General features: G+C 43.2%; 1 protein-coding gene across 3 annotated transcripts in view; it reads left to right on the forward strand.

Moving 5' to 3' along the window:
* Window positions 1-25,554, forward strand: part of SPECC1 (sperm antigen with calponin homology and coiled-coil domains 1) — a 588,472-nt gene that overhangs the window by 463,598 nt on the left and 99,320 nt on the right. For all 3 annotated transcript variants that reach the window (XM_073616875.1, XM_073616874.1, XM_073616876.1), the window contains one exon: window positions 15,085-15,187. In XM_073616875.1, coding sequence (XP_073472976.1) covers window positions 15,085-15,187 — 103 coding nt within the window. The remainder of the gene's footprint in view (window positions 1-15,084; window positions 15,188-25,554) is intronic.

Raw genomic sequence — 25,554 nt, forward strand, 5'->3', positions numbered from 1 at the left:
TCTTGACAGCATAGAAAACTGTTGAGACCCAGAGACACATTGTAACTGTAATTTGTTTTTTTACAACCCCATGATAGAGGAATTCTTTTTTAACAAAGCAATGACCAATAGAGACCAGTAGTACCTACAGCAACCAGAGTTTGATTATTATTAGTTTAGGGCAGTCATAACCGTAAACGATTATTGCTCTTTTGTATGTATCAGTGCTCGCCAACCAGTGGTCCGAGAGAAAATATTGGTGGTCCCTAGGGGTTCTGGTGCAAATCAACATTGTGGCAAAGCATGCTGACAGTCAATACTGTCAGTGCACATTGATATCCGATGCCTTCTCTGTAGTTCTAGCTCCTGTGAACTCAGAGGGAGGCACCGAGAGTTGTGCAGAGAGTGGGAGGTGAAGAAAGAAGGGACTTCCAATGGCAGCACTGATCACAGACTTTGTGAGGGAGCACAGAGCTTGAGCACATGGCTGGATAAGGAGGTGAGATCCAATGATGAGTCTGTGTAAAGCAGTAGTGTGATGCAGGGGGGGGGGGGGCAGAGGGACGCTGAGAGTTGGAGCATTGTGTGTATAAGGCATGTAAAATTCATATTCGTGGTCCACGGGATTCAAAATTGTGAGTTTAGTGGTCCGTGAGATTGGCGACCACTGGTATAGTATAGTGTGATCCAGGTGGGGGGGGGAGAGGGCCAGAGAATTGTGTGTGTATAAGGCAGTAGTGTGAACCAGGGGGAGGGGGGTAGAGAGCTGAAACTCTTGGCACTTGTGCAGCATCTCTCAGAAGCCCACACAGGGGCTATGACTGGCGATCTAAAGAATATAGATCCATACAAATAACATAATCGAAGGCGGGAAGGCCTCCTGTCAAACAATCACATTAGACCTAAACATAACACATATGTTTGTTGGGAAAACCCAAAATTTTGCCAAAGTAGCCAGGACCCATGTGGCAGTGACCCCCCATATAGGTAGTCCTGGATGCCATTAAACAGTAAATAAGGCTAAAGAGCAAATTAAAGAAGACAGAAAGCAAAGACAGGGAAGAAAGTTAAGAGCAAAGTAGGGGGGAGGGATAAAGAAGGGGACCCGGGATTGCCTGAGACACCTGTTAATGTTGACCCACATTTGTCAAAGAAAGGTCAGGGGAGGCATATGTCAACCATGGTTCCCAAATTTTTAGGAATTTATAGTGCATGTCATTAAGGATACTAGACATTTGTTTTCTTTAAGCATCATGTCCGTCAAGCAGTCTGTAGGTTTCTTCCAGGCCTGAGCAATCGTCCATTTGGCTGCTATGAACAGGTAAGATGCCAGTTTTTGTTGACAAGCAAATTAGCCCGAAATGGGGCAATGCAGCAAAGCAAATTTAGCCTCTTTTTGGATATTTAGATGAAATCGGGAATGCAGCAGACCGAACATTCGGGACCAAAAGCCCACCAGTCGAGGACAGGTCCACCAGGTATACCAAACATCCCCTGAATGGCCACACCCCCTAAAACAGTGATCACTAGAGGTTGGGTTAGCATGGGCGATACGGGCCGGCCCCCAGTACCATCACAACAGCACTTTATATGCTGCCTCTAAGGTGGCAGTATTAAAGGAACATTTAGCAACAGAGGACCAAGCCTTGCTCCAATCTGCTGGGTTGATCTCGGTCCCTAAATCCTGTTCCCACTGAACCACGTAAGAAAGTGAAGTAAGAGATGATCGGCTATTTAAGGATGCATAGAGAGTGGAAATAAGTCCTGGGGAACCTTTGGAGTGTTGACAGATATGCTCAAAAATGGTTTTCTGGAACGGGTAAGAAGAGGTACGCCGGAGAGATGCTATTCAATGTTGAAGCTGCAGGAAGCGGAAATAGTCTGACTGAGAGCAGCATGAGACTCACGAAAGGCAGTCTATGTTGGTGGGGACCAGGTAGTCAGAAAGTGTCGCACATGATTAAGGCCAAGGGGAAACTAGGGATTTTTGGTAACCTGCAACAAGTGTAGCAAGGGAGATATGAGGGAACTTGAGTACCTCACTAAGTCCCATAGCTTCATGCTATGCTGCATTAGTGGGCTTAAGGCTGCAGGACGCAGCTTCTGTGGGAGCCATAAAAGCGCCTGTGCAGAAAGAAGCGCAATTAGCGAGCTCCAAAAACACCCATAAGGGGACGTTGGATGAGATGTGAAGCATAGTTAATTGGGATATCTGGGCGGCCAGATAATATTTGGAGACATTGGGGAAACCCCCAGGCCTCCTTGCAGTCTATGTATGAAGATGGTGGCTCTAGAGATTCTAGGACATTTATTAGCCCAAATGAAGTATAAAATCCTGCTCTGGATCAGGCAGTGAAAATGCAGAGGGACTCGCACATGCAAGGTTCGAAGATAGTATAAGAGCTTAGGTAAGACTGTCATTTTTACAGAGCTGATGCAACCTATCCAAGACAGGTATAGAAACTGCCAAGACTGCATGAGAGTGGTCAGCAATCAAAGTAAAGGATAATAATAAGCAGTGAATAGAGAGAAAGTAGGTAGGGGTCAATCGGATGCTGAGTCTATGAATGAAGATGTCCAGCGAAATGGGAAGTGGGATTGCAAACGAGAAACCAGGTCAAGATCTAGAAAAATATCTAAGGCCACAGATTTCTCCAAATTAATACGGCCTGGTCACATTTTGGTCTGCCCGGAGTGCAAGCTCTAGGGGTTCAAGTGCCAAGAGAAATAAGTCTGGGGATAGAGCACAGCCTTGTGATGCTTGCAACAGATTCATGTACTTGTAACCATGTGCCTTGTCTTAATACGCCAACTTAGAGTTGATCTTGATGACTTCCAGTTTTGTTGTCTACCGACGTGTGTTAATTCTTTTTTAATTTGTTACAGACACAGCAATACAATGTGAAAGTGGCGAAAATAAGAGTTAAATCTGAATCTGTCATGCTGTCGGAACTGATAACAAAAGCAGATTATGTGTGAAATATTTTAATGGAGCAATTTTTCCAGAAAATTGTCGCAAATGCTTCATTAAATTACCCCCAGTGCTTTTTCTAGACTGAAATTGTAACGAATGCCCTGCTGTCACGTACCTTGTCACAAAGCCTGACGTGTAGGAGGCCTCTCGTACAGCCCTGGCCCTGAGACCACTAATGTTGCAACAGTGGCCGCGAGAGTGTGGCGAGGTATGAGTGCCTGTGATATGTTCAACAGCTGCGGCAGTGGGTAGCAGGTGTGTCGCCAGGAGATGGGTCAGATCGCTGGAACAGCAGGTGGTAGCAAAGACAGCAGACTCTGGATTGGGCAGACATCAGGTGGCAGGTGTAGGACCAGCAGGGACCAGGTAACATGCAGACCAGGTCGGTGGATAACTGGATGCAAGGTCAGATGAGCCAGGTCAGATACAGGCCTATACGGCAGGTGGAGAATGGTCATGATAATCGAAGAAGTCCGCAACGTAGAATCAGGCAGATGAGCAGAAGGCAGAGCAAATCCAGAGACAGGCCAAGGTCAGGGCAGGTAGCATTCAAGCAAGGTCAGGGCAAGCCCGGAAAATCACAGAAGTAACACAGGAACAGATACAGGAGCACAGGTAATAGCTGTAGATCAGACAGCACTGGCTAATAGAACTTCTCCAGTTTATATAGTCCCATTGGCACCAACATTAGCGACAGGTGTGCGCAACTGCAAATGTGCATTCACGCAAATGTATATGTTATACACAGGCAAATGGGCAACCGCACATCTGTGCCTGCGCAACTGTGTATGTTTTGAGACTTCATCTATACTATGGCTAGTGCCTTCCTGAGCTGTCTAGTTGAGATTACAGAATCCCTGCCCCTAATGCCATTGCCACAGCATAGGGATAAATTAATTTGTAGTCCTAAAGAAGAGCTAGGAGGGCTGATTAGACTCATTCAGGTAACAAAGGCAAAGTTAACAGCTCTGAATTTCTGACCGGGTCAACAGGCAGTTCATTGATTTAGTTTGCAGTACATACAATGAAGCTGAAGTATAGTTTGTTTTTTGGGGGATACAGCACCAAAACACATTAGTTATGTGCAGGGGCGTTGCTAGGTCTACAAAAGATCTGGGGCTAGAGCCCATAGCAGCGTAGTAAAGAAAGTCATACGCTTGGGCAGGCATACACATGTGTATACAGTAATATACGTGTGGGTGTATATATATCCCCAGAGAGCCCCCCGCTTACATCAGGGTCCCCAGAGAGCCCCCCCTTACATCACCTTACATCAGGGTCCCCAGAGAGCCTCCTCCTTACATCAGAGTCCTCAGAGAGCCTCCCCCTTCCATGAGGGTACCCAGAGGGCCCCCCCACTTACATCAGGGTTCCCAGAGAGGCCCCCTTACATTAGGGTCCCCAGAGAGCCTCCCCCTTAAATCTGGGTCCCTAGAGAGCCTAGGCCTTAAAATCAGGGTCCCAAGAGAGCCTCTCCCTTACATCAGGGTCCCCAGAGAGCCCCCCCACTTACATAAGGGTCCCCAGGGAGCCTCCCCTCCCCTTGGGGACCCCTGCAGAGACTCGGGGCTATTGGCCTCCGATTCGGGGCTATAGCCCCAAAAGCCACCCCCTAGCAACGCCCCTGGTTATGTGTATCTCTGCTTCTGAGCAATAGCTTCCTGCACTTGCTCATTCACAGCCAAATAATAAAAAAATGTAACCGCATCCACTTTTTTTGCTAAGCATGCAGCTATTGTATCTTCCAGGTAAATTTCATCCTGTGTTGACATCTCTGAAGCAGAGAAAACTGTGCAAAGACAAAATGAGTAAAAAGTTAAGAGTGACTACTAAAAATTATGTATACAACATATTTCACTAAAAATGTACTTTAAACTAGTTCAATACTTTGAGGTTATTGTTTGTGAAACATCTTCCTCTGGGGACACAATTATTTAAGTTAAGAATGATGTGTAGGATTTTGAGTTTAAAGTTTGTTAAACACAAAGCCACGAGGCAGTCAACTGTTCATCATGATAGAGCTGGCCATCTTCAATTGAGCTACATCCTGCCCACAGGGAAATATGATCACATTGTCCATCTGGACAGCTTTTGATGGTACACCAGAGGATCAGTGGAATTTCAGAAAGCCCGGATCCATTTCCTTCAATTCTGCCTGTGTCTTAGGGCCCGTTGGTACACGATGGATGTGAAGACTCATTTTTTTTTTCTGCACAAACTTCTGACCTTGCCAAATAAATAATGTCATTTGTTTTGTGTCAAGCAGAGATTTCCTCCCCAGGGATCTATGGACTCGAAGCACCTTTAACTTCACACATTGTACTTGAACTCTATTCCTTCCCAATACAAGCCTTGGGAACCAAGCTCTTGACGCAGAGGAAACTCCATTCAATAGCCTACATTCTGTCATTTTCTTATTCTCTACTATATTCGGGGCATAGCCTTCTTTACAGTCAATCATCATAACGTGATGAGAAGAATTTTGAGAACTAGTTTGACATAGAATGTGTTCTACCCAATATTTGTTCAGCTCTCTCCCATGATGTGTGCAGTGTTTAAAACAATTTAGACATTTGTCACTTTGACACATACACAATAAGGCACCATTCAAATCTTGGGCTAACCTGACCAATATAGATCTCACTGCATGCCTGCCCCTACACACTGTGCCAGGATGTGGTAACAGGTTAGTAAATGCTCTGTTCAGAGCTAGCTGCCGGTACCATCTATATGTATTGTGCCAATGACTAAAACACAAATTGTTTTATATATATATATATATATATATATAGAACATATAGCTGTTACTGAGTTGTGAGGTGGGTATTAACCTACTCTGAAGATCATCATAGGCACTACATGGTGATCCTTCATTGTTGTACAATCAGGCCAATTAACAAATTTTCCCACCACAACCACACATTTATGCACGTGTGATAAAAATATGTCACCCCAACATTTAATATTTCTGCTATGTGTCTGTGTTACCATGTACTTGTAGTAAAAATAATTCTGTCCTTACTGTATTGCTTCCTTTGTGTTAAATATCTGGTGGTCCTACCAGTCCTCCTGCTTTCCTATTTCAAGCTGACCACACTAGACATGGAAGCACATCCATCCCAGTGTGGTCTGTTTTCTTCTTTGAATTCTACTTGGGAGCACAGCCTGCCTGTAATCTGATGGTCAGACTTCTGCTGACACGTCCTTCCTGCACAGCCCATCACTGAGAAGATCAGTGTACTGCTGCTTCTGTGTCTGCTGCTGACATGTCCCCCTCCCACTATACTCTAAACCCTCAGGTCTCTAAGCCCCTTATGCAACGGAGAGCAGAGGTCATGTGATCACTTTATAATTTATATATATATATATATATATATATATATATATATATATATATATATATATATATATATATATATATATATATTCATACCCCTTGAAATTGTCTTCACATTACAACCAAAAACGTGAATGTATTTTAATGGGATTTTATGTGATAGACCAACACAAAGTGGCACATAATTGTGAAGTAGCAGATAATGGTTTTCTTTTTTTTTTTTTACAAATATCTGAAAAGTGTGGCGTGCATTTGTATTCAGCCCCCTTTACTCTAATACCCCTAAAAAATTCGGAATATAGAGGTATGAGGGGATTATAAAGGTGCCAAAGAATGCAGGTAAATGAGCATATTAAAATATACAAAATACTTTATTGAAATATATTAACAAATAACACAAACAGGGGATATACAGGTCTACAATCTTAAAAAAGGTGCAGTACACAGATAAATGATATAAACGGTACAACCTAATGGGCCTGGTTGTAATGGCCTCCAATACAGGTATTCATTTCCTACATGTTTCGCCAAGACATTGGCTTCCTCAGGGAAATGATGTAAGCCTGTGCCAAAATTGAGAATTTCTACATAAAAACAAATAAAGAACAATGAGAAACATAATACAAAAGTATACAGAGCAAAAATGACAATGTGGATAATGGAAAATAGAGAGATGAATGCGTGACATGGTAATACTCCCAAAGTTGGAAGGCAAACCCGGCGACCCAAGTACATACCTCCCAACAACTCAGGGGAGCTGGAGCGGGAGAGGACACCTCAATTCAAGGTCACAGAGGCTGTACCGCATCTATGGCTGTAGGGGGCATACAAAGACCTAGCGATCGGAGATTAAAAGAGAGGTATTAAAACAATGATAAATTCACCGAATAGGGTGGGATAGACATTATCCCAAACCGGAGGGGTAGGGCTAACAAAGCTTCAACAACTTACAATTTATGAGATAAAAGCAATATAACCAAGAGGGGGGCGCCTGGAGAGTGTTGAGATATTATTAAAAAAGACGATTGAATGTTGGTCGTTAAGATGTATATCTCTGTGAAAAAAACGGGAAGGAAAAGGACACAGAGAGAGTTAGAGATCAACCCTGATGATTCGGGGTCAATACAGTAAAGGGGTATTTGATGTACATGACCGAGGGTAAGAGAAATCAACTTACCAAAAAGGGAGCAAAAAAGGCTTTGGGAAACCAACAGGCACTCTCATGGGGGTATAAGGATCAGATGGAAAGATGGAAAATGTGATGACACACAGCACCAAGGGTTTTCACAGCCTGTTTGTAACCAATTTGTATAGGGTCAAAGAATGAGCATGGTAGTCTATCATGACAGAGATAAAAAGTGAGTAAACGTACCGAGTGTGTAATGCACAATAGTAGCAGGCACTCCTCATGTCCAGAAATGGGTGTGTGGACGGGCTGGCTTAAATATGCCCCCCCACACCTGATCGACATAGCCGATCAGATGAGCGGACAAGAAAGGCTTCCCCGCATGCGCCCACAGTGACAGCTGTGGAGCCTACAGGTCCATGGTGCAGTGCGGGCGGTATCCCGGGTCACGTGACAAGACATCAGTGAGGCTCTATGGGGTATAGGAAGTAAGCTGTCAGTCGATACTCCTAACTAAGATCTAGTGGAACCAATTGCCTTCAGAAGTCACCTAATTAGTAAATAGCATCCACCTGTGTGTAATTTAATCTCAGTATAAATACAGCTGTTCTGTGAAGCCCTCAGAGGTTTGTTAGAGAACCTTAGTGAACAAACCGCATCATGAAGGCCAAGAAACACACCAGACAGGTCAGGGATAAAGTTGTGGAGAAGTTTAAAGCAGGGTTAGGTTATAAAAAAACATCCCAAGTTTTGAACATCTAACGGAGCACTGTTCAATCCATCATTCGAAAATAGAAAGAGTATGGCACAACTGCAACTCCACCTAAACTGACAGGACGGGCAAGCATTAATCAGAGAGGCAGCCAAAAGACCCATGGTAACTCTGGAGGAGCTGCAGAGATCCACAGCTCAGGTGGGAGAATCTGTCCACAGGACAACTATTAGTCGTGCACTCCACAAATCTGGCATTTATGGAAGAGTGGCAAGAAGAAAGCCATTGCTGAAAGAAAGCCATAAGAAATCCTGTTTGCAGAAAGCCATGTGGGGGCCACAGCAAACATGTGGAAGAAGGTGCTCTGGTCAGATGAGACCAAAATATAACTTTTTGGCCGAAAAGCAAAGCGCTATGTGCGGCGAAAAACTAACACTGCACATCACTCTGAACACACTGTGAAACATGGTGGTGGCAGCAAAGTTGATGGTAAGATGGAGCCAAATACAGGGCAATCTTAGAAGAAAACCTGTTAAAGGCTGCAAAAGACTTGAGACTGGGGCGGAGGTTGAACTTCCAGCAGAACAACGTCCCTAAACATACAGCCAGAGCTACAATGGAATGGTTTAGATCAAAGCATATTGATGTGTTAGAATGGCCCAGTCAAAGTCCAGACCTAAAATCAACTGAGAATCTGTGGCAATGCTTGAAAATTGCTGTTCACAGATGCTCTCCATCCAATCTGACAGAGCTTGAGATATTTTGAAAAGAAGAATGGGCAAAAATGTCACTCTCTAGATGTGCAAAGCTGGTAGAGACATCTCCAAAAAGACTTGCAGCTGTAATAGCAGTGAAAGGTGGTTCTACAAAGTATTGACTCAGGGGGGCTGAATACAAATGCACGCCACACTTTTTATATATTTATTTGTAACAAATGTTGAAAACCATTTATCATTTTCCTTCCACTTCACAATTGTGCGAATTTGTGTTGGTCTATCACATAAAATACATTTACGCTTTTGGTTGTAATATGACAAAATGTGGAAAATGTCAAGGGGTATGAATATTTTTTCAAGGCACTGTATGTGTGTGTGTTTGTGTATAATATATATATTATTACACAAACCTTTTGCCTTGCATTTCTATTTTAAACTGAATGGGTTATTTAAGGGTTCACATATACTTTTAACTCAGAGTATATAAACCCTACAAATAAACTTCTCCTATTTTCTCCCTTTTGGCCTTTTAAATTTATCACTAAAAGCGTTTATATCTGTTGGGAGACGTGCAAAAAAAATCTATTGATTGTGTCAGAAATCGTGTCAATAACTTCCTGTACAGTCTTCCTGTACTGCAGTGCTATTAGTTAGCATTGTTCCCAGCTCTCCGCGTAGGCTAAAGAACACAGGGCTTAATTTACTAAAGGATATCGCATGCAATATTTGAGTCATGTGACATATTTTACCCAAATATCACATTTGATATGGAAAAATCTGAATTCACTATAGGTTTATGTGGTATTTACTGCAAAAATAAAAACAAATGCTGTATAAATACCAGATAAACTCGTCTAAAGGTTAGGTTCACAATCTTGTGGGTTTGAATGGGCTGTTGTGCCTGCATTTCATCCAGGAAAGATGTTCCTGCAGCATTTTAAAAACACAGCGGCCAGGAAATCACATGATGCTTTTGCACCATGCAATTTCCCTGCTGTTCCCGCACCCGCAAACAGGCTGTTGTTTTTGGATGCATGGGATGCAAATGAATGGCAGCCCCGCACATTTTTAAAGAGCAGCACGTTTTGGGTGTCTGCTCTAACCATCACATCTGCATGCCACCTCCCACTCTTGCCACCATACCTTCCTATCACCCTTTGTGCCACAGCTCCTTCAAATCCAGAGATTCCTTCTTGGCTGGAAGCTTCACCCACCGATGACATCCCTTATTTCCCCCAGGTACCATACCTTCTGCTTATATGAAGTACTTCATGGCTGCCTTACCAACCTTAAGTTGCACCCCTGCTTTCACCACCGCATCTGCACACAACCTCCCCTTTCCTACCACTGCACCTTAACAATATTCCCTCTTCCATGCTTTCACCACCACATCTGTGCAGAGCTGAGAGTGATGTGGATACACATCACCCATAACCCCCTTACTACCCCAACAACCCATCTTGCTCACTGCTCTTATCACCATACCGGACCCCTATACCTCACGATACCATCGCAGCTCATTGCCATCCCCTATCACCACCATGCCTAATCTCCACCCTCCCCTACTCTTTACACTGTACACTACACTTCAATACTCATCTATCCCTTTATGGCCGGATGCCTCACCTGCTACAGACATTAATTCCTCCTGAAAGACTCGCCCACTGCTGACATCTATTAATCCATGGCCGTCTTACCCACCATTAAAATCTATCCCACCCAGCTCAATACTTCACCCTGCACTCATATGCTTCTCCCTTTGCCCCAGCCTCAAATGTTACCACTATGCCTTGCAGACTACCTCCCAGCATCACCACCACACCCGCATGACTCTATGACCTTGCATCCTTGCTTACAACCACACCTGATCCTCATTCTCTCACACTGCTCTCACCCCTGCACTTTCAGGCTCCTTCCAACGCTTCGGAACCCCATTCTACCCTTCCTCTCCCCAACTCACCCCCATGCCTGCCTGCACCTCCACCTCAACTCTCACCATTATACCAAACCCTCACCCCCCGACCCACACTCTCACTATCATGGCTGCAAACACCAACCCCCCCACCCTGCTATCACCATGACACCCATCACCCTCTGCTTTCACCACTGTGCCTGCATACCAACTCCTTGCTATCATCAATACCAGTGGTGGCTGGTGCTCGATAATTTCTTGGGGGCGGCAGGAGACAAGACTATTCCACAGCCCCCACCCCCCGAGGGGGAAATTAGTACGGTGACAATCCTCCCCCGGCGTGAGACGGACGGCCTCCTTACCTGCCCGGGATGACTCCAATCTCCTCCCTCCCCTGTCCGAGCCGGGGAGTGCTGGATGGCATCCATGTCACAGCGGTCTTCTCCTCTGGCCATGCTCTCCTCCTCCTCCCTCCTCTTAGGCATCCAATAGGATCGCTTGACGTTTTGGCCAGTTAGGAACTGGTCTCACGACCCACTTCCTGATTTGTGGGGAGGAGATTTAGTTTGAAAATAGTGAATATTCATTTGCTATTGTCACACAACTGGGTTGACTCGCTGTGCAGTGCTCTGCGCCCTGAGACCACCCTGTTTTGAAGCCTCCATTGAAATCCATGCGACCGGCGTCCCTGTATGTAGATCAGGGGGGCGGACGCATGGATGGGGGGGGGGTGGCGCCCGTGCACTCCTAATGGACAGGCCGCCACTGATCACCACGCCTAACCTCCATTATTCTCCCTCTACTCTCACCCCTGTGCCTGCACAATACCCTCCCCACTATCACCATCCTCCTTGCCCAACAACCTTCTTAGGAAATAGCCATCTGGTGGGTGAATCAGCCCTCAAATATGTACCCTAAAGCTAGAATATCATTTTAGAGGAAGGCCTCTGATAGTGGCTTTCATGAAAACTCGGGCTGTTTTTTATTTTCTTATCTTTTTTTTTTTTTTTTTTCACTCCTTTTCAGCTTTCACAGAAGACAAGATAATGCTTTCTGAAAAGATCATTTTATCTATGTCTCCTTATAATTAGATCAGTCAGTGCCTCATTCAGGCTAATATCTAATCGAATCTTTATTAATGCCTGCCCAAGGAAAATGCTAGTTTTTGTGCCTGCTGAGAAAATTAATATGTATTAAGACGTTAGAAGACTTTGCAATATATTATAAACACCTCAGGCAGTTATGGGGTTAGGAGACAACTGTCAATCCATAGACTTGATTTTAGCACTTTCCAGAATGTCAGTTTGAATTTTTAATATGCGCAGACAATTCTGATAATGATAAACAATCTTTAGACCGCATGCACACAGGCTGTTATCCCAGCTCTCCTAAACGCCTTTTCTCTTGGCAGCATTATTTTGGCAAAAAAACCCCGCATGTGTATAAATACATCTAGACGCCTTTTAGGTGCATCAAGGGCTTGAGTGTTAAACCATTTCTTTGTCCAGAATAATAACTTCACACCTCGTTCACATTGGAGTGACTTGTCATGCGATTTGGTTAAATCACATAAGTTGCACCCTATTGTTGGCAATGGCCATGTTGGAATCGACTTTGCAGCGCCGCATCTATTTGAAAAAGTAGTTCCTGCACTACTTTTGTCAATTTTCAGGTGCAATTTGAATAGAGATCTATGCATGAAGCTGCACAAAGTCGCAACCTGAAGTTGCCCTGAGATGCGGCTTTGAAGTCGCATGATTTCAAAGCTCCATTCAATGTGAACGAGGGCTTAGATGTCAAGCGTTTTTTCTGTCAAAATGCTGCTGCTCCTAGACGTGCTGGCAGTGAGTTTTTGTCTGCTTCTAAGTACCGGTTCACACTGACGCTTTACGGAATTTGCAGCAAATTCTGTGCAGATTCCACGCAACATCCAAATTGCACCCCATTCATGTGAACCCTTCCAGGTGTGTAGGTTCACAGAACGCAGTGCGATTTTCAGAATTGGATCGCATGGTTGTGAACACCCATGCAATCTGATTCTGGTGTACTCAAAAAAAGGGTCCTGCACAATTTTGATGCGGTGCAATTGGGGCCATACAGAATAATGATTCAAATTGCACTGCTGAAGAGTCGCATGTGCTTTGAACAGGAATGCGATGTGATTCCTGTTTAAATTCGCAAGCAGTTCTCGCACTACACAAGGGTGTACTGGCACTAATCGCCTATGTGTGCATAGACACACAGGCTAACATGAAGGGGCCTTTAGAGGCAGGGAAAAAAATGCGTTTTTAATGCTCAGTGTGCATGAGGCCTTAATGTAAAATATCAGTTTAAGGGATGATCCAAAGAAGAATACTCAAATGTATTTTTGTTTTGGGTGGAGGTGACAGTCGGCGTGCCAGTCTAAAATGATGCAACTCCCCAGGCAATCTCCTCTACATTCTGCCACTTTCACTTTGGATGGGGTCAAGAGAGAGAGGAAGAGAGGAACACAGAGAGGAACTAAAATAGTATCACAGGCTGTATCAAATGCTGCTATTGTAAGTGCCTGGAAGAATCTTTATATTAGCCATTTATACTACCATGCACAACAGGACTCAAACTAGCAGAATAAGGCCCCTTTCACACAGATCTGGACTAACTCAGCAGGGGATCGCTCCATTGATCCCCGCTGAGCAGGCGGATGACAGGTCCATCTCCGCTCACTGTGCAGAGATGGACCTGTCAGAGCCCCGCTGTTCTTTATGGGGAGATCAAGTGAAAACGGCATGTCCGTTTTTATCCGATCCAATCCGCTGGACTGATGGCGAACATATCGCCATCCATCTGTTTTGAGCTGATCTTGTCGGATCAGATGGCAGGTGGGCGTCAGCGGACACATCTCCGCTGACATCCGCCTGCCCATAGAAGTCAATGGGTGGCCCACTCAGATCCACCTGAGAAACGAACAGGCGGATCTGAACTGGCCAATCGTGTTAAAGAGGCCTAACTTTATGGGATGTATTTATTGATTTTAATGTTTTAATGCATCTTTTATTTGTCATCTTAAATCTCATCTTCATTTAGAACTTGCTTGTTTTAAATAGAGGCGAAAGGGTTATGATTACTGGGGAGATGAGGTCTCATTTTCCTTCTGTGATACGGGACAAGAAATGAGAACAGGACTCGCTGGGACAGGAATTTTTAAGCAAAAAAGAAAAAGTATTAAAAAATACTGATATTTTCCATCAAATTTTATCACTCTGCTCCTGCGTCGCCCACAGAGAGTGCAATACATGAGCTGTATAATTTTATTGGTAATTTTTATTATGGTTACGTGTTAAACTTTAGTCAAAACAGTTTAGGGCCCTAAAAATAGAACTCATCCAAATGTGATGGCAATAAAATACAAAAAAAAATAAAAAAAATAAAACCTTATGAAAAACCTTATGTAAAATAACATTAATAAGTGCAAATGCTATACATCCCAACTTTTTGAGGTGGGAACGAGGGACACCCATTACCAAAAGTATATAGGCATTACACCCCCCGCCATGCCCCCTTAAAGGAGAATTATACAAAAATATAATTAGTTAAACCCACAAATGCGTTTTTTTTTTTTTTTTACCACTACTATTCCTTTACACTGGCTGATGGCATTTACAAATGCAGCAATTTAGCAATTGGATGAAAGGTTTAGCTCTGGGAAACACTTTTTGAAAGATAAAAAATAAATTTTTTATACAACTATATAGGTCAGACCAAAATGAGGGACAAATGAGGAGGAAAGAGGGACACAGGGACTTTGTTCCAAATCACGGACAGTACCTCAAAATCAGGGACAGGTGGGAGCTATGTGAAACCTTTTTTAAGCACTGATCACTATGGGGTCATTTTATAAAAAAGTTACTGACACATTCACACAGCTGCCACGATTAGTTCCTGTAATATGTCTATTTCCTATGGCTGTCAAGCCCCATGTAGTGGCCTAATACTATATTTTCCTGATTGTGTGATTTCAGGAAAATACTGTATTATGTCCACTAGATGGACCTGATGATTTTGGGAAATAAACATAGACAAACTACAGGGATTCTTCGTAATGGCTTTTCAAATGTAGACACATTCGCACAGCAATTGTTTAATAAACTGTCTGTGGTGTGATAATAATCAATACAATGGTGTTGTATCAAATATTTCTGAACGGGGCTCAGCATTGGGCTCATATTGTAGTGTGTGCTTGATGTACTACCTCATTAACTGCACATAGTGCAATTTGGAGTAATGTGGAGACTTGTAATTATTGTATTAATACCTAACCAAAGTATGTTACCTTACCTGTTTTACAGTGTGGAAAGGAAAGATCCCTTAGCTGCCTTAGCTAGAGAATATGGAGGCTCCAAAAGAAATGCTTTGCTCAAGTGGTGTCAGAAAAAAACTGAGGGTTATTCGGTGAGTTTCCAAAAATCTGATTTTTTTCCCTGTACATATACATTCTATTGTTAGAACACAACAGATGGATCCTACTTGCCACTTTCTTTCGGACTGGAGTGTAGAAACCAAATAGAACACCTTAACCACTTCAGCCCCGGAAGGATTTACCCCCTTCCTGACCAGAGCACTTTTTACAATTTGGCACTGTGTCGCTTTAACTGCTAATTGCGCGGTCATGCAATGCTGTACCCAAACGAAATTTGCGTCCTTTTCTTCCCACAAATAGAGCTTTCTTTTGATGGTATTTGATCACCTCGGCGGTTTTTATTTTTTGCGCTATAAACGGAAAAAGACCGAAAATTTTGAAAAAAAAATATTTTCTACTTTTTGTTGTTAAAAAAAAAATCCAATAAACTCAATAAGCGTATATTTATTGGTTTCCGCAAAAGTTATAGCGTCTACAAACTAGGGTACATTTTCTGGAATTTACACAGCTTTTAGTTTATGACTGCCTATGTCATTTCTTGAGATGCTAAAATGGCAGGGCAGTACAAAACCCCCCCAAATGACCCCATTTTGGAAAGTAGACACCCCAAGGAAATTGCTGAGAGGCATGTTGAGCCCATTGAATATTATTTTTTTTGTCCCAAGTGATTGAATAATGACAAAAAAAAAAAAATTACAAAAAGTTGTCACTAAATGATATATTGCTCACACAGGCCATGGGCATATGTGGAATTGCACCCCAAAATACATTCTGCTGATTCTCCTGAGTACGGGGATACCACATGTGTGGGACTTTTTGGGAGCCTAGCCGCGTACCACCTTCAGGATTTCTAGGGGCGTAAATTTTTGATTTCACTCCTCACTACTTATCACAGTTTTGAAGGCCATAAAATGCCAAGATGGCACAAAACCCCCCCAAATGACCCAATTTTTGTGTCTACTTTCCAAAATAGGGTCATTTTGGGGGGGGGGGGGGGGGGTTTGTGCCACCTGGGCATTCCATGGCCTCCGAAACTGTGATAGGCAGTGAAGAGTGAAATCAAAAATTTACGCCCTTAGAAAGCCTGAAGGCGCTGCTTGATTTTCGGGGTCCCCTACTCAGGAGAAGCAACAGAATGTATTTTGGGGTGTAATTTCACATATTCCCATGGCATGTTTGAGCAATACATCATTTAGTGACAACTTTGTGCAAAAAAAAAAAAAATGTGTCTTTTTCCCGCAACTTGTGTCACAATATAAAATATTCCATGGACTCGACATGCCTCTCAGCAAATAGCTTGGGGTGTCTACTTTCCAAAATGGGGTCATTTGGGTGGGTTTTGAACTGTCCTGGCATTTTATGCACAACATTTAGACGCTTATGTCACACATCACCCACTCTTCTAACCACTTGAAGACAAAGCCCTTTCTGACACTTTTTGTTTACATGAAAAAATTATTTTTTTTTGCAAGAAAATTACTTTGAACCCCCAAACATTATATATTTTTTTAAAGCAAATGCCCTACAGATTAAAATGGTGGGTGTTTCATTTTTTTTTCACACAGTATTTGCGCAGCGATTTTTCAAACGCATTTTTTTGGGAAAAAACGCACTTTTTTCAATTTTAATGCACTAAAACACACTATATTGCCCAAATGTTTGACGAAATAAAAAAGATGATCTTAGGTCGAGTACATGGATACCAAACATGACATGCTTTAAAATTGCGCACAAACGTGTAGTGGCGACAAACTAAATACATTTTTAAAAGCCTTTACAGGTTACCACTTTAGATTCACAGAGGAGGTCTACTGCTAAAATTACTGCCCTCGATCATGCATGGTGCAATTGCTGTTTACATTTGACGCCAGACCGACGCTTGCGTTCGCCTTTGCGCGAGAGCAAGGGGGGGACAGGGGTGCTTTTTTTTTTTTTTTTTTTTTTTTTTTTGCTTTTTTATGTTATTTTTAAAATGTTCCTTTCATTTTTTTTTTTAAATCATTTTTATTGTTATCTCAGGGAATGTAAATATCCCCTATGATAGCAATAGGTAGTGACAGGTACTCTTTTTTTTTTTTAAATTGGGGTCTATTAGACCCTAGATCTCTCCTCTGCCCTCAAAGCATCTGACCACACCAAGATCGGTGTGATAAAATGCTTTCCCAATTTCCCAATGGCGCTGTTTACATCCGGCGAAATCTAAGCCATGAAATGCTCGTAGCTTCCGGTTTCCTAGGCCATAGAGATGTTTGGAGCCACTCTGGTCTCTGATCAGCTCTATGGTCAGCTGGCTGTATCACCGGCTGCATTCTCAGGTTCCCTGTTGAGACAGGAGCGCTAGAGAAAAACATGGAAGACGGGGGGGGGGGGCATTCCCTCCCACTGATTGTAAAAACAGTCTAGAGGCTAATTAGACGCTAGGATTGCTTTTATATGAAAGCTGACCGCTGGCTGAAAAGAATGATACCAAGATGATACCTAAGCCTGCAGGCATCATTCTGGTATAACCACTCAAAGTCGTGAATGGCATACCTGAAGAAAAAAAAAGGTTAAGAATAAAACACAGTAAACAGTAAAGTATAAAAAATTGCATACCTGAAAAGCAAACATGATAACACATAATAACAATAAAATATTGCAGAATAGAATACAGCAAAAAAGAGCAGAACAATAGAGAGAACAATAAAACAACTTTTTTTTTATATATATATATATATATATATATATATATATATATATATATATATATATATATATATATATATATATATATATATATATACATATTTTTTTTTACACTTTTTTTTGTAACTGTAACTTTTATAACTGTAACCGGTTCCATATTCGGGTCTCTCAAAATGCGATGGCATCTTGGGAGACCCTGTGTTAGTGTGCCTAGTCTGTGCAATGCTGTACGCTAATACTCAACTAGTGTATGGTAGCGTTCAGAATATCACCAATGCAAAGACCGGGATTGTCAGGACAGGAGGGACAATAATAGCGGGCGTCAAGCCTATATCCGCGCTTGCTGCAGACACGACATCTTTTTTGGGGGGGTTCGTTGGGTAGGGGTACTCGGGAGGACATAAAGAAAATGCCTCTCATGCAGCTGACTGCATTTGGTTGGGGATGTGAATGGGGGAAGTACGGGTGCTGCAGAAGTGGTGGGTTCCCAATTCGGATTGGCGAATGCTGCAGGAAGGGCACTATGGGCACGACGGGCCTGTGTTTGTCTTCTTCTTGGTGGCAGAGGGACACTACTTGTGCTTGCCACCTCACCAGCTTGAACTGCACTTATGGGACTCGCCACGTCACCAAGTGTTACTGCAGTGCTGGTTTGACTACGACCGGGGTGTACTAGGCCGCTGGTGCTTGCCAGTTCACCAAAACGCTACCAAAAAAACTGTTAGCGATCACAGGGACCAGGCCTGACTCTGCGAACGCTGCAGTTATGCGTTTAGTGTTTTGTAAGTGACAGTGATCGATCAATACTCCACTTGGGTGGGCTGGGCTGGCCCTGGTGGAGGGGCAAAACGCAGGTGCTAGCAGGTATCTGGGCTGATCCCGCTAACACTGCGTTTTTGGGAACCCTAAACTGCTGGGGACGCTAGTATAAATCTGATCGGATCAGATATTGATCCGTTCAGATACTATACCACTAAGGGAGGTGTATGCTGCGTGCATGGGTGTTATCGCTACTGGCTATAACCTTGACGCTGCCTCGGGGCGACGCAGACCCTATCTGACCCTAAAACCTAAGTTATATCACCGCCGGGCAATCAGGGGGCTAAACCTTACATTCCCTGAGATAACAATAAAAATGATTAAAAAAAAAAATGAAAGGAACAGTACTGGGCAGACAATCAGATGAAAACTGTGTTTATAAAAGTAACAAAACTTTATTTATACAAAATTAGACAAAGTACAAAGGAAGCTAAAAGCATTGGTGCGGTTGATACATAAACAGTATATACCATATATCAAAGTTACATGATGGAATGACTGCTGGCTCTAAAACACAACATTGTATAAATAAAGTTTTGTTACTTTTATAAACACAGTTTTCATCCAATTGTATGCCCAGTACAGTCCCACTTAAGGGGGTTCCTTTGTTCTATATAATTTAGGGATGTGGGCACAATTTACATACTCCAGCTTAGCTAGCAATTGTATTATATTCCTGGCTATGGGACAGGAAGTGAAAGGAAATCCCCCTCAATGGGACACAAAATCCAGACAGGAGTTATAACCTTCCATTACTCTATTCAGAGTGAATTTTTTTTTTTGACTTGGTTCTAATTTAAATCTAACTTCTATTGTGGATTTCTTTGTTTTTATAGTCCTAACACATGGTTTTACTGAAATTTAACCTCTGCTTATGCAGTTCTCCCCATATGCTCAGTCTGTGTTGGTGACAGGTTTACTTATGTAATTTAGATTTTATTTTTTCCCTGGTTCATTTGCGTCAAGATGTGTGCTTAAAATGTCATTGTGTGATATTCAACTGAAGAAATTTTACGTAAAACTATTATGTCTAATTGAGCAGAACACCCACTAGTTTGACACCAGGCAAGCTTTATACACACTTCGCTTAGGTTCTGCATATCATGTAATTATTGTATGTATTGTGCCTTGGACCACCCAGCAGTAACATGTACATTTCATCTTGCAGTTCAGGACTGGGTACGTGCAAAGCAGTAAAGGGCTTCATAAATTTAAAGGAGCACGTCATGGGAACATGAAAAGTAACATGTTTTTTTTTTTCCCGGATTCCTAGACAGGAAGTTAGCTGTGTTGAGAAGATATTGCTTCTCTTTATCATTTTAAATAGCTAATTTTCAGAAGAACACTATTGGTTAATATTACGAATGCCTCTTTTTTTTTAAATATAAATCAACCTGTAATTTGTGGTTTGTGGTGCTTTCGGTCAAACCTGTTTCTGCTGAAGTCCATCAGTGGCCAATAAAAGCACTTTCATTAACAGGGTTTTTAAATACAAAAAAAAAGGTTGCGCTAATTTACTAAAAGCTGAACCCTTTATTGGCTATAACCGTAACCAGAGCCATCAATCTAATTTATATTACAACCATTGATGATAATCGGGTTGCTGTTGACAGTACAGACAGTGCTACATTTGAAAACTTGAATCATTAGAACAAAACGTATAAAAATGTATCAGTGATAAAATGACGTCTAGATTTTTAAAGTGGCATTAAACCCAAATATTTTTTAAGTGTTTTTTTACAGAATATCTTAATATCTTAATATGCCTGTAAGTAGCGCATCTTTCCCTCTTTCCCATGTTTATAACAGTGCCACAGCCAAATGACATTTCTAAAGGAAAGTAATTTGGCTGTGGCACTGTTATAAACATGGGAAAGAGGGAAAGCAAGTTCTGGCCAGTGGGCCATCCTCAAGACCCAGTAACCCAGTGGATGCTCTGTTGGCAAGGTCTCCAAGTCTGCTCTTGCCCCTAGATATTTCTGCACCATGTAATACAGATGCTGGTGATGGTTGCTTGAACCGATCAGACCTTGGTGCTGAGGACTGGAAAATTGTTTAAAGGCATCGGTCAGCCAGCCACCTTCTCCACTGCTCTTCCTCAGACTAAATGAAGCCTCAGCAACACGTTGTCCAGCACCAGGAAAGGGTAACCTCCCAGGGTCTGGAAATGCATTGTACAAACCTTTCCTCAAGGCCTCCTAAAGAGGTTTCATCCTCTGCAAAGGCAGGATGAGTTCTGCAACCTTACCCTTGTAACGTGGATCAAGAAGAGTAATGATTCCTTTCCTTGATACCACGAATCCTAGGGTCCATTTGCAGGCTTTGCAGAATCAGGGAGGCCATGCAGCGTTTGCAGAGGCATTCGATTCTGAGTCCTCTGGGTCACTTTGGATTACATGATCCGTAACTACCTCCTCCCAGCCATGTACAACTCCTTGCGTTTTTGGGGACTGAAAACCATCCCTTGCAGACTGCTGCTAAGTGTTATCCTTCTACATCCATGTTGACACGGGCCCGCAGGAATGCTATCTGGATAAAGGGGGCCTTGAGAGGAAAGGAAGTCCTCCTCTTCCTCCCGCTGTTCTGCCTCAAGTGCCCTGCCCATGATTCCACGAAGCATGTGCTTCAGCAGGAAGACTAGAGGCACAGTGTCACTGGTGCATGCATTGTCGCTGCTCACCATCCTTGTGGCCTCCTCAAATGGTGACAGGACAGAGCCTGCATCCTTGATCAGTAGCCACTGGTGTGGGGAACAGAAGCCAAGCTCCCCTGACCCTGTCCTGGTGCCATACTCGCACAGGTACTCATTGATGGCCCGTGTGTGCAGCTGCTGTAGCATTTCCAGCATTGAGTTCCACCTTGTGGGCATGTCACAAATGAGGCGGTTGGTGGGCAGGTTGCATTCCCTTTGAATGTCAGCCAGCCGAGTACTGGCATTGTATGAACGGCGGAAATGACCACAGTCTTTTCTGGCCTGCCTCAGGAGATCCTGTAAGCCTGGGTACCTGCTTAAGAACCGCTGCACCACCAAATTCAGGACGTGTGCCAAACATGGGACATGGGTTAAGTGTCCCTGTCAGAGGGTGTAGAGAAGCTCGGTGCCATTGTCACATACAACCATTCCTGGCTGAAGCTGGCGTGGCTTCAACCACCTCTGAGCCTGCCCCTGCAAGACTGACAGAATCCCTACCCCAGTGTGACTCCTGTCCCATAGGCAGACCAACTCAAGCACCGCATGGCATCTTTTAGCCTGACTGCTTGCATAGCCCCTTAAACTCTTACAGAGCACCGCTGATTCAGAGGACAAATCTGCAGAAGAGGCCACAGAGGAAGAAGAAGAGGAGGGGGTGGAGGAGAGAGCTGTGACAGAATCACCACTAGCATTTTGTAGGCGTGGTGGCGGAACAAGCTCCAACAACACTGAACCCAGTCCTGCATCCTTCCCAGCAGAGTTACCCAGTGAAGGAAAAATAACATCCCTGCCCATGCCTGCTGGACCGCCCTGTCCAATGAGGCCAAAACATTGCCTTCCACATGCCGGTAGAGAGCCGGAATGGCCTTCCATGAAAAGAAATGTTGTTTTGGAACCTGCCACTGAGGTAAAGCACATTTCACAAATTCAGGAAAGGGGGCAGAATCTACCACCTGAAAAGGCAGCAGTTGCAGTGCTAGCAATTTGGCCAAGCTAGCATTTAGACGCTGAGCATGTGGATGGCTGGGACCGAATTTCTTTTTATGGTTCAGCAACTGGGGTAGGGAAATTTGCCTGCTAAAATCAATTGGTGGTGTACTGCTAGCAGATTGGCTGCAAGTACTTGGGACACCTATTGCTATACCTTCATTCCTCTCAGTGTGGGATTTTTGAGAGGACTGGAGGTATAGTAGGGTTTGGAGATCCCAGATAAGGAGCAAGGAGAAGTCTGTCTTTTTTCTTTGACGTGGGTCTTTCAGGTGCTGTTGCCAACGGACTGCATGGCAGGTCGTCATATGTCTGGTCAAGCATGTGGTGCCCAAGCAGCTGCTGGTCTGGCCACGCTTGATCTGCTTCAGACATAGGCAAACGGCAATGGTGCGATCTCCTGCACACGTGTAAAAAAGGCCCACACCAAGGAACTTTTAAAAGTCAGTGGGGAGTCAACAGCGCCCTGCACCTGCGGAGCTCTGCGGTGTGATGCAATAGGGTGGCTACCCCCTAGAAGACATCCTGCCTCATTGGAGTTGTGCCTCCTCCTCCTCTCTTCTCTCAGGCACCCAAGTACAGTCAGTGACATCCTCCCCTCCCTCCTCGTCACTGGAGCAAACTTGGTAGTATGCTGCAGCTGCGGGAACATGACTGCCAGTTTCTTGTCCTTCTGTGGCACCCCCTCTCTCTAGGCTCACGTTACTCCCTTCCTCAACTGGGAACCAACATTGGAGCCTTCAAATTGCTGCGCATCCTCCAGCAGCATGTACCCGACGCTGTGGTCGAATAATTCTGGGGACTCCTCTGTGCATGATGGTGGGGCAACGGAAGGAGTGACTGTGGACAAGGAGCCGGTGGAATAGGCTGCTTTGTCAGCTGCGTTGGAAATCAGACTACTCTGAGCCTAGGTGACAGAGGATGAGGACGGCTTTGTTATTCACTCCACCAACTCTTCTGCATGTTGTGGCTCAATAACACGGCCAGCAGCAGAAAAAAAGGACAAGCGTGCCCCACGGCCATCTGCAGAGGATGCACCATGTTCAAGACCACCACTGTTGACTGTAGACACAGAGGCTGCCTGTCCTCTTTTAGTGGCCTGTGAGCATCTGCCTCTCCTTGGTGGCCTTCTGGACATGATGTATTTTTTGTTTTGCAACACCACACTACAATGTATTAGATACTGTGTACACCTTCTGAAGTGTATTAGAAACTGTACACACTGTATTAGATACTGTGTACACCACCAGAAAAGTAGTATAAACTGTACACACTGTATTAGATACTGTGTACACTGCCTGCACTGTATTAGAAATTGTATTACAGCTGCACTGTATTGTGTACACCACCAGATGTGTAGTAAAAACTGTACACACTGTATTAGATACTGTGTACACCACCAGATGTGTAGTAGAAACTGTACACACTGTATTAGATACTGTGTACACCGCCTGAAGCGTATTAGAAACAGTACACCACCGAATGCACTGTAGATATAGACTACACTGGATGCAGAGTCTGTGTGTGTATGTATGTATGTATATATATATATATATATATATATATATATATATATATATATATATATATATATATATATATAATGTTATACGAGACTGTGTGTGTGTGTGTATATATATATATATATGTGTATATATGTCTGCACTAATGTTGTAAATCGCTGCGTAAACTGTCGGCGCTATATAAATTCTGTATAATAATATATATTATATAATGGATATAGAATGTACCGTCAAAAATAAAGTATTAATGCATCAACAGGTAATCCAAAACTTCTAAAATTAACAAACGTTGAGCTAAAGGTAAAGCAGTAGAATGCTCTAAATAGAAAGACACAGCTTGCATTGCAAGGTGATGTGGAATACTAGAGTACAAGCTACTGACATCACATGTCACCCAAATGTACTCCTGCCACTGCCACTGCCTCAATTTCTCATTCAATGAATTAATTCCAGCAACAATAGGTCTACCATACAGGGGGTCTAATCCCATTGTGTGTTTTAGGAAGATGGTGAAATGTAGGTATGATAGGACACTTTGGAATAGGGGATTCTGCTTCCTTGATGCTAAAAACACCCAAATCTGCACCTTTTTGAAGCAAGTTATATAAAAACACCCCTGAATGTCCTAATGGGGTCCCCCGTAATTTCATATACATGTTGTGGTCTGAAAGCTGTCTAATTGCCTCCTCCCGATAAACACTGGCGTCCATAACAACTACCAGACCACCCTTGTCGGAGTTCCTAATCACTATAGAAGAATCATCCTGTAAATCGCGTAAAGCAGACCTATCATCTATGGTAAGATTATCAAAATGGGCACCAGTGATATGGGTAGTAGTAGTCAACTGTACCAGATCTTTCTACGCATTTCCGGAACCTATCCATTCACATGGTACGTGTGTTAATTGGATAAAAATCGGAATTATTTTTTATATTTACCCTTCGGATAGTCTCATTGACAACATCTCCTGTTAGACCATTATCATCACTTTCTGCAGCTAGATCTGTGAGATCCATAAGTGAGCAGTGCTCCTGAAAAGAAAAACATTCTGGTACATTATTGTATCAACAATGTTTTCCTCAGACGACAGATAATGTCTTTTAAATGGTAATATTTCTTATAAATCTATTTATATCTAACAGTGTCCCAAAAATATTGAAGTGCTGAGATGGACAAAAGTTCAAACCTTTTGACATGAGAGTTTTTTCCGTGGGAGTGAGGACTCGTGAGATATTGATGACATTGATCAATTCTTCCGTGTCTGAGGTCTGAGGTCCGAGGGAGTAGGCCCCCCTCCTCCTTCTCTTCCTGCCTCGTCTCCTGGTCTTTTTCCTCCCCTCTTGCGGCACCATTTTGGCTTGGCCTTGTGTTTCCCGTTTTTTGGAGGGGCGGGGGTACTCGTACCTTGTCCAGCTTACTGTCATTCAACATGTTCCATATAATTGTCTGATTCGGTATAAAAGGTCAATGAGTTTCTGGACTCCTGACAGACCCCTTGCATCTTTCATCCAGTGCTGCACTGACGTTTCTGTATTCTGAGTCATGGGGAAAGCAAAAGAATTGTCAAAGGATCTGCGGGAAAAGGTAGTTGAACAGTATAAAACAGGAAAGGGATATAAAAAGATATCCAAGGAATTGAGAATGCCAATCAGCAGTGTTCAAACTCTAATCAAGATAAAGCACTTTTTTTTC

The sequence above is a fragment of the Aquarana catesbeiana genome, linkage group LG02 (genome assembly GCF_042186555.1).
Source record: "Aquarana catesbeiana isolate 2022-GZ linkage group LG02, ASM4218655v1, whole genome shotgun sequence".
NCBI lineage: Eukaryota > Metazoa > Chordata > Amphibia > Anura > Ranidae > Aquarana > Aquarana catesbeiana.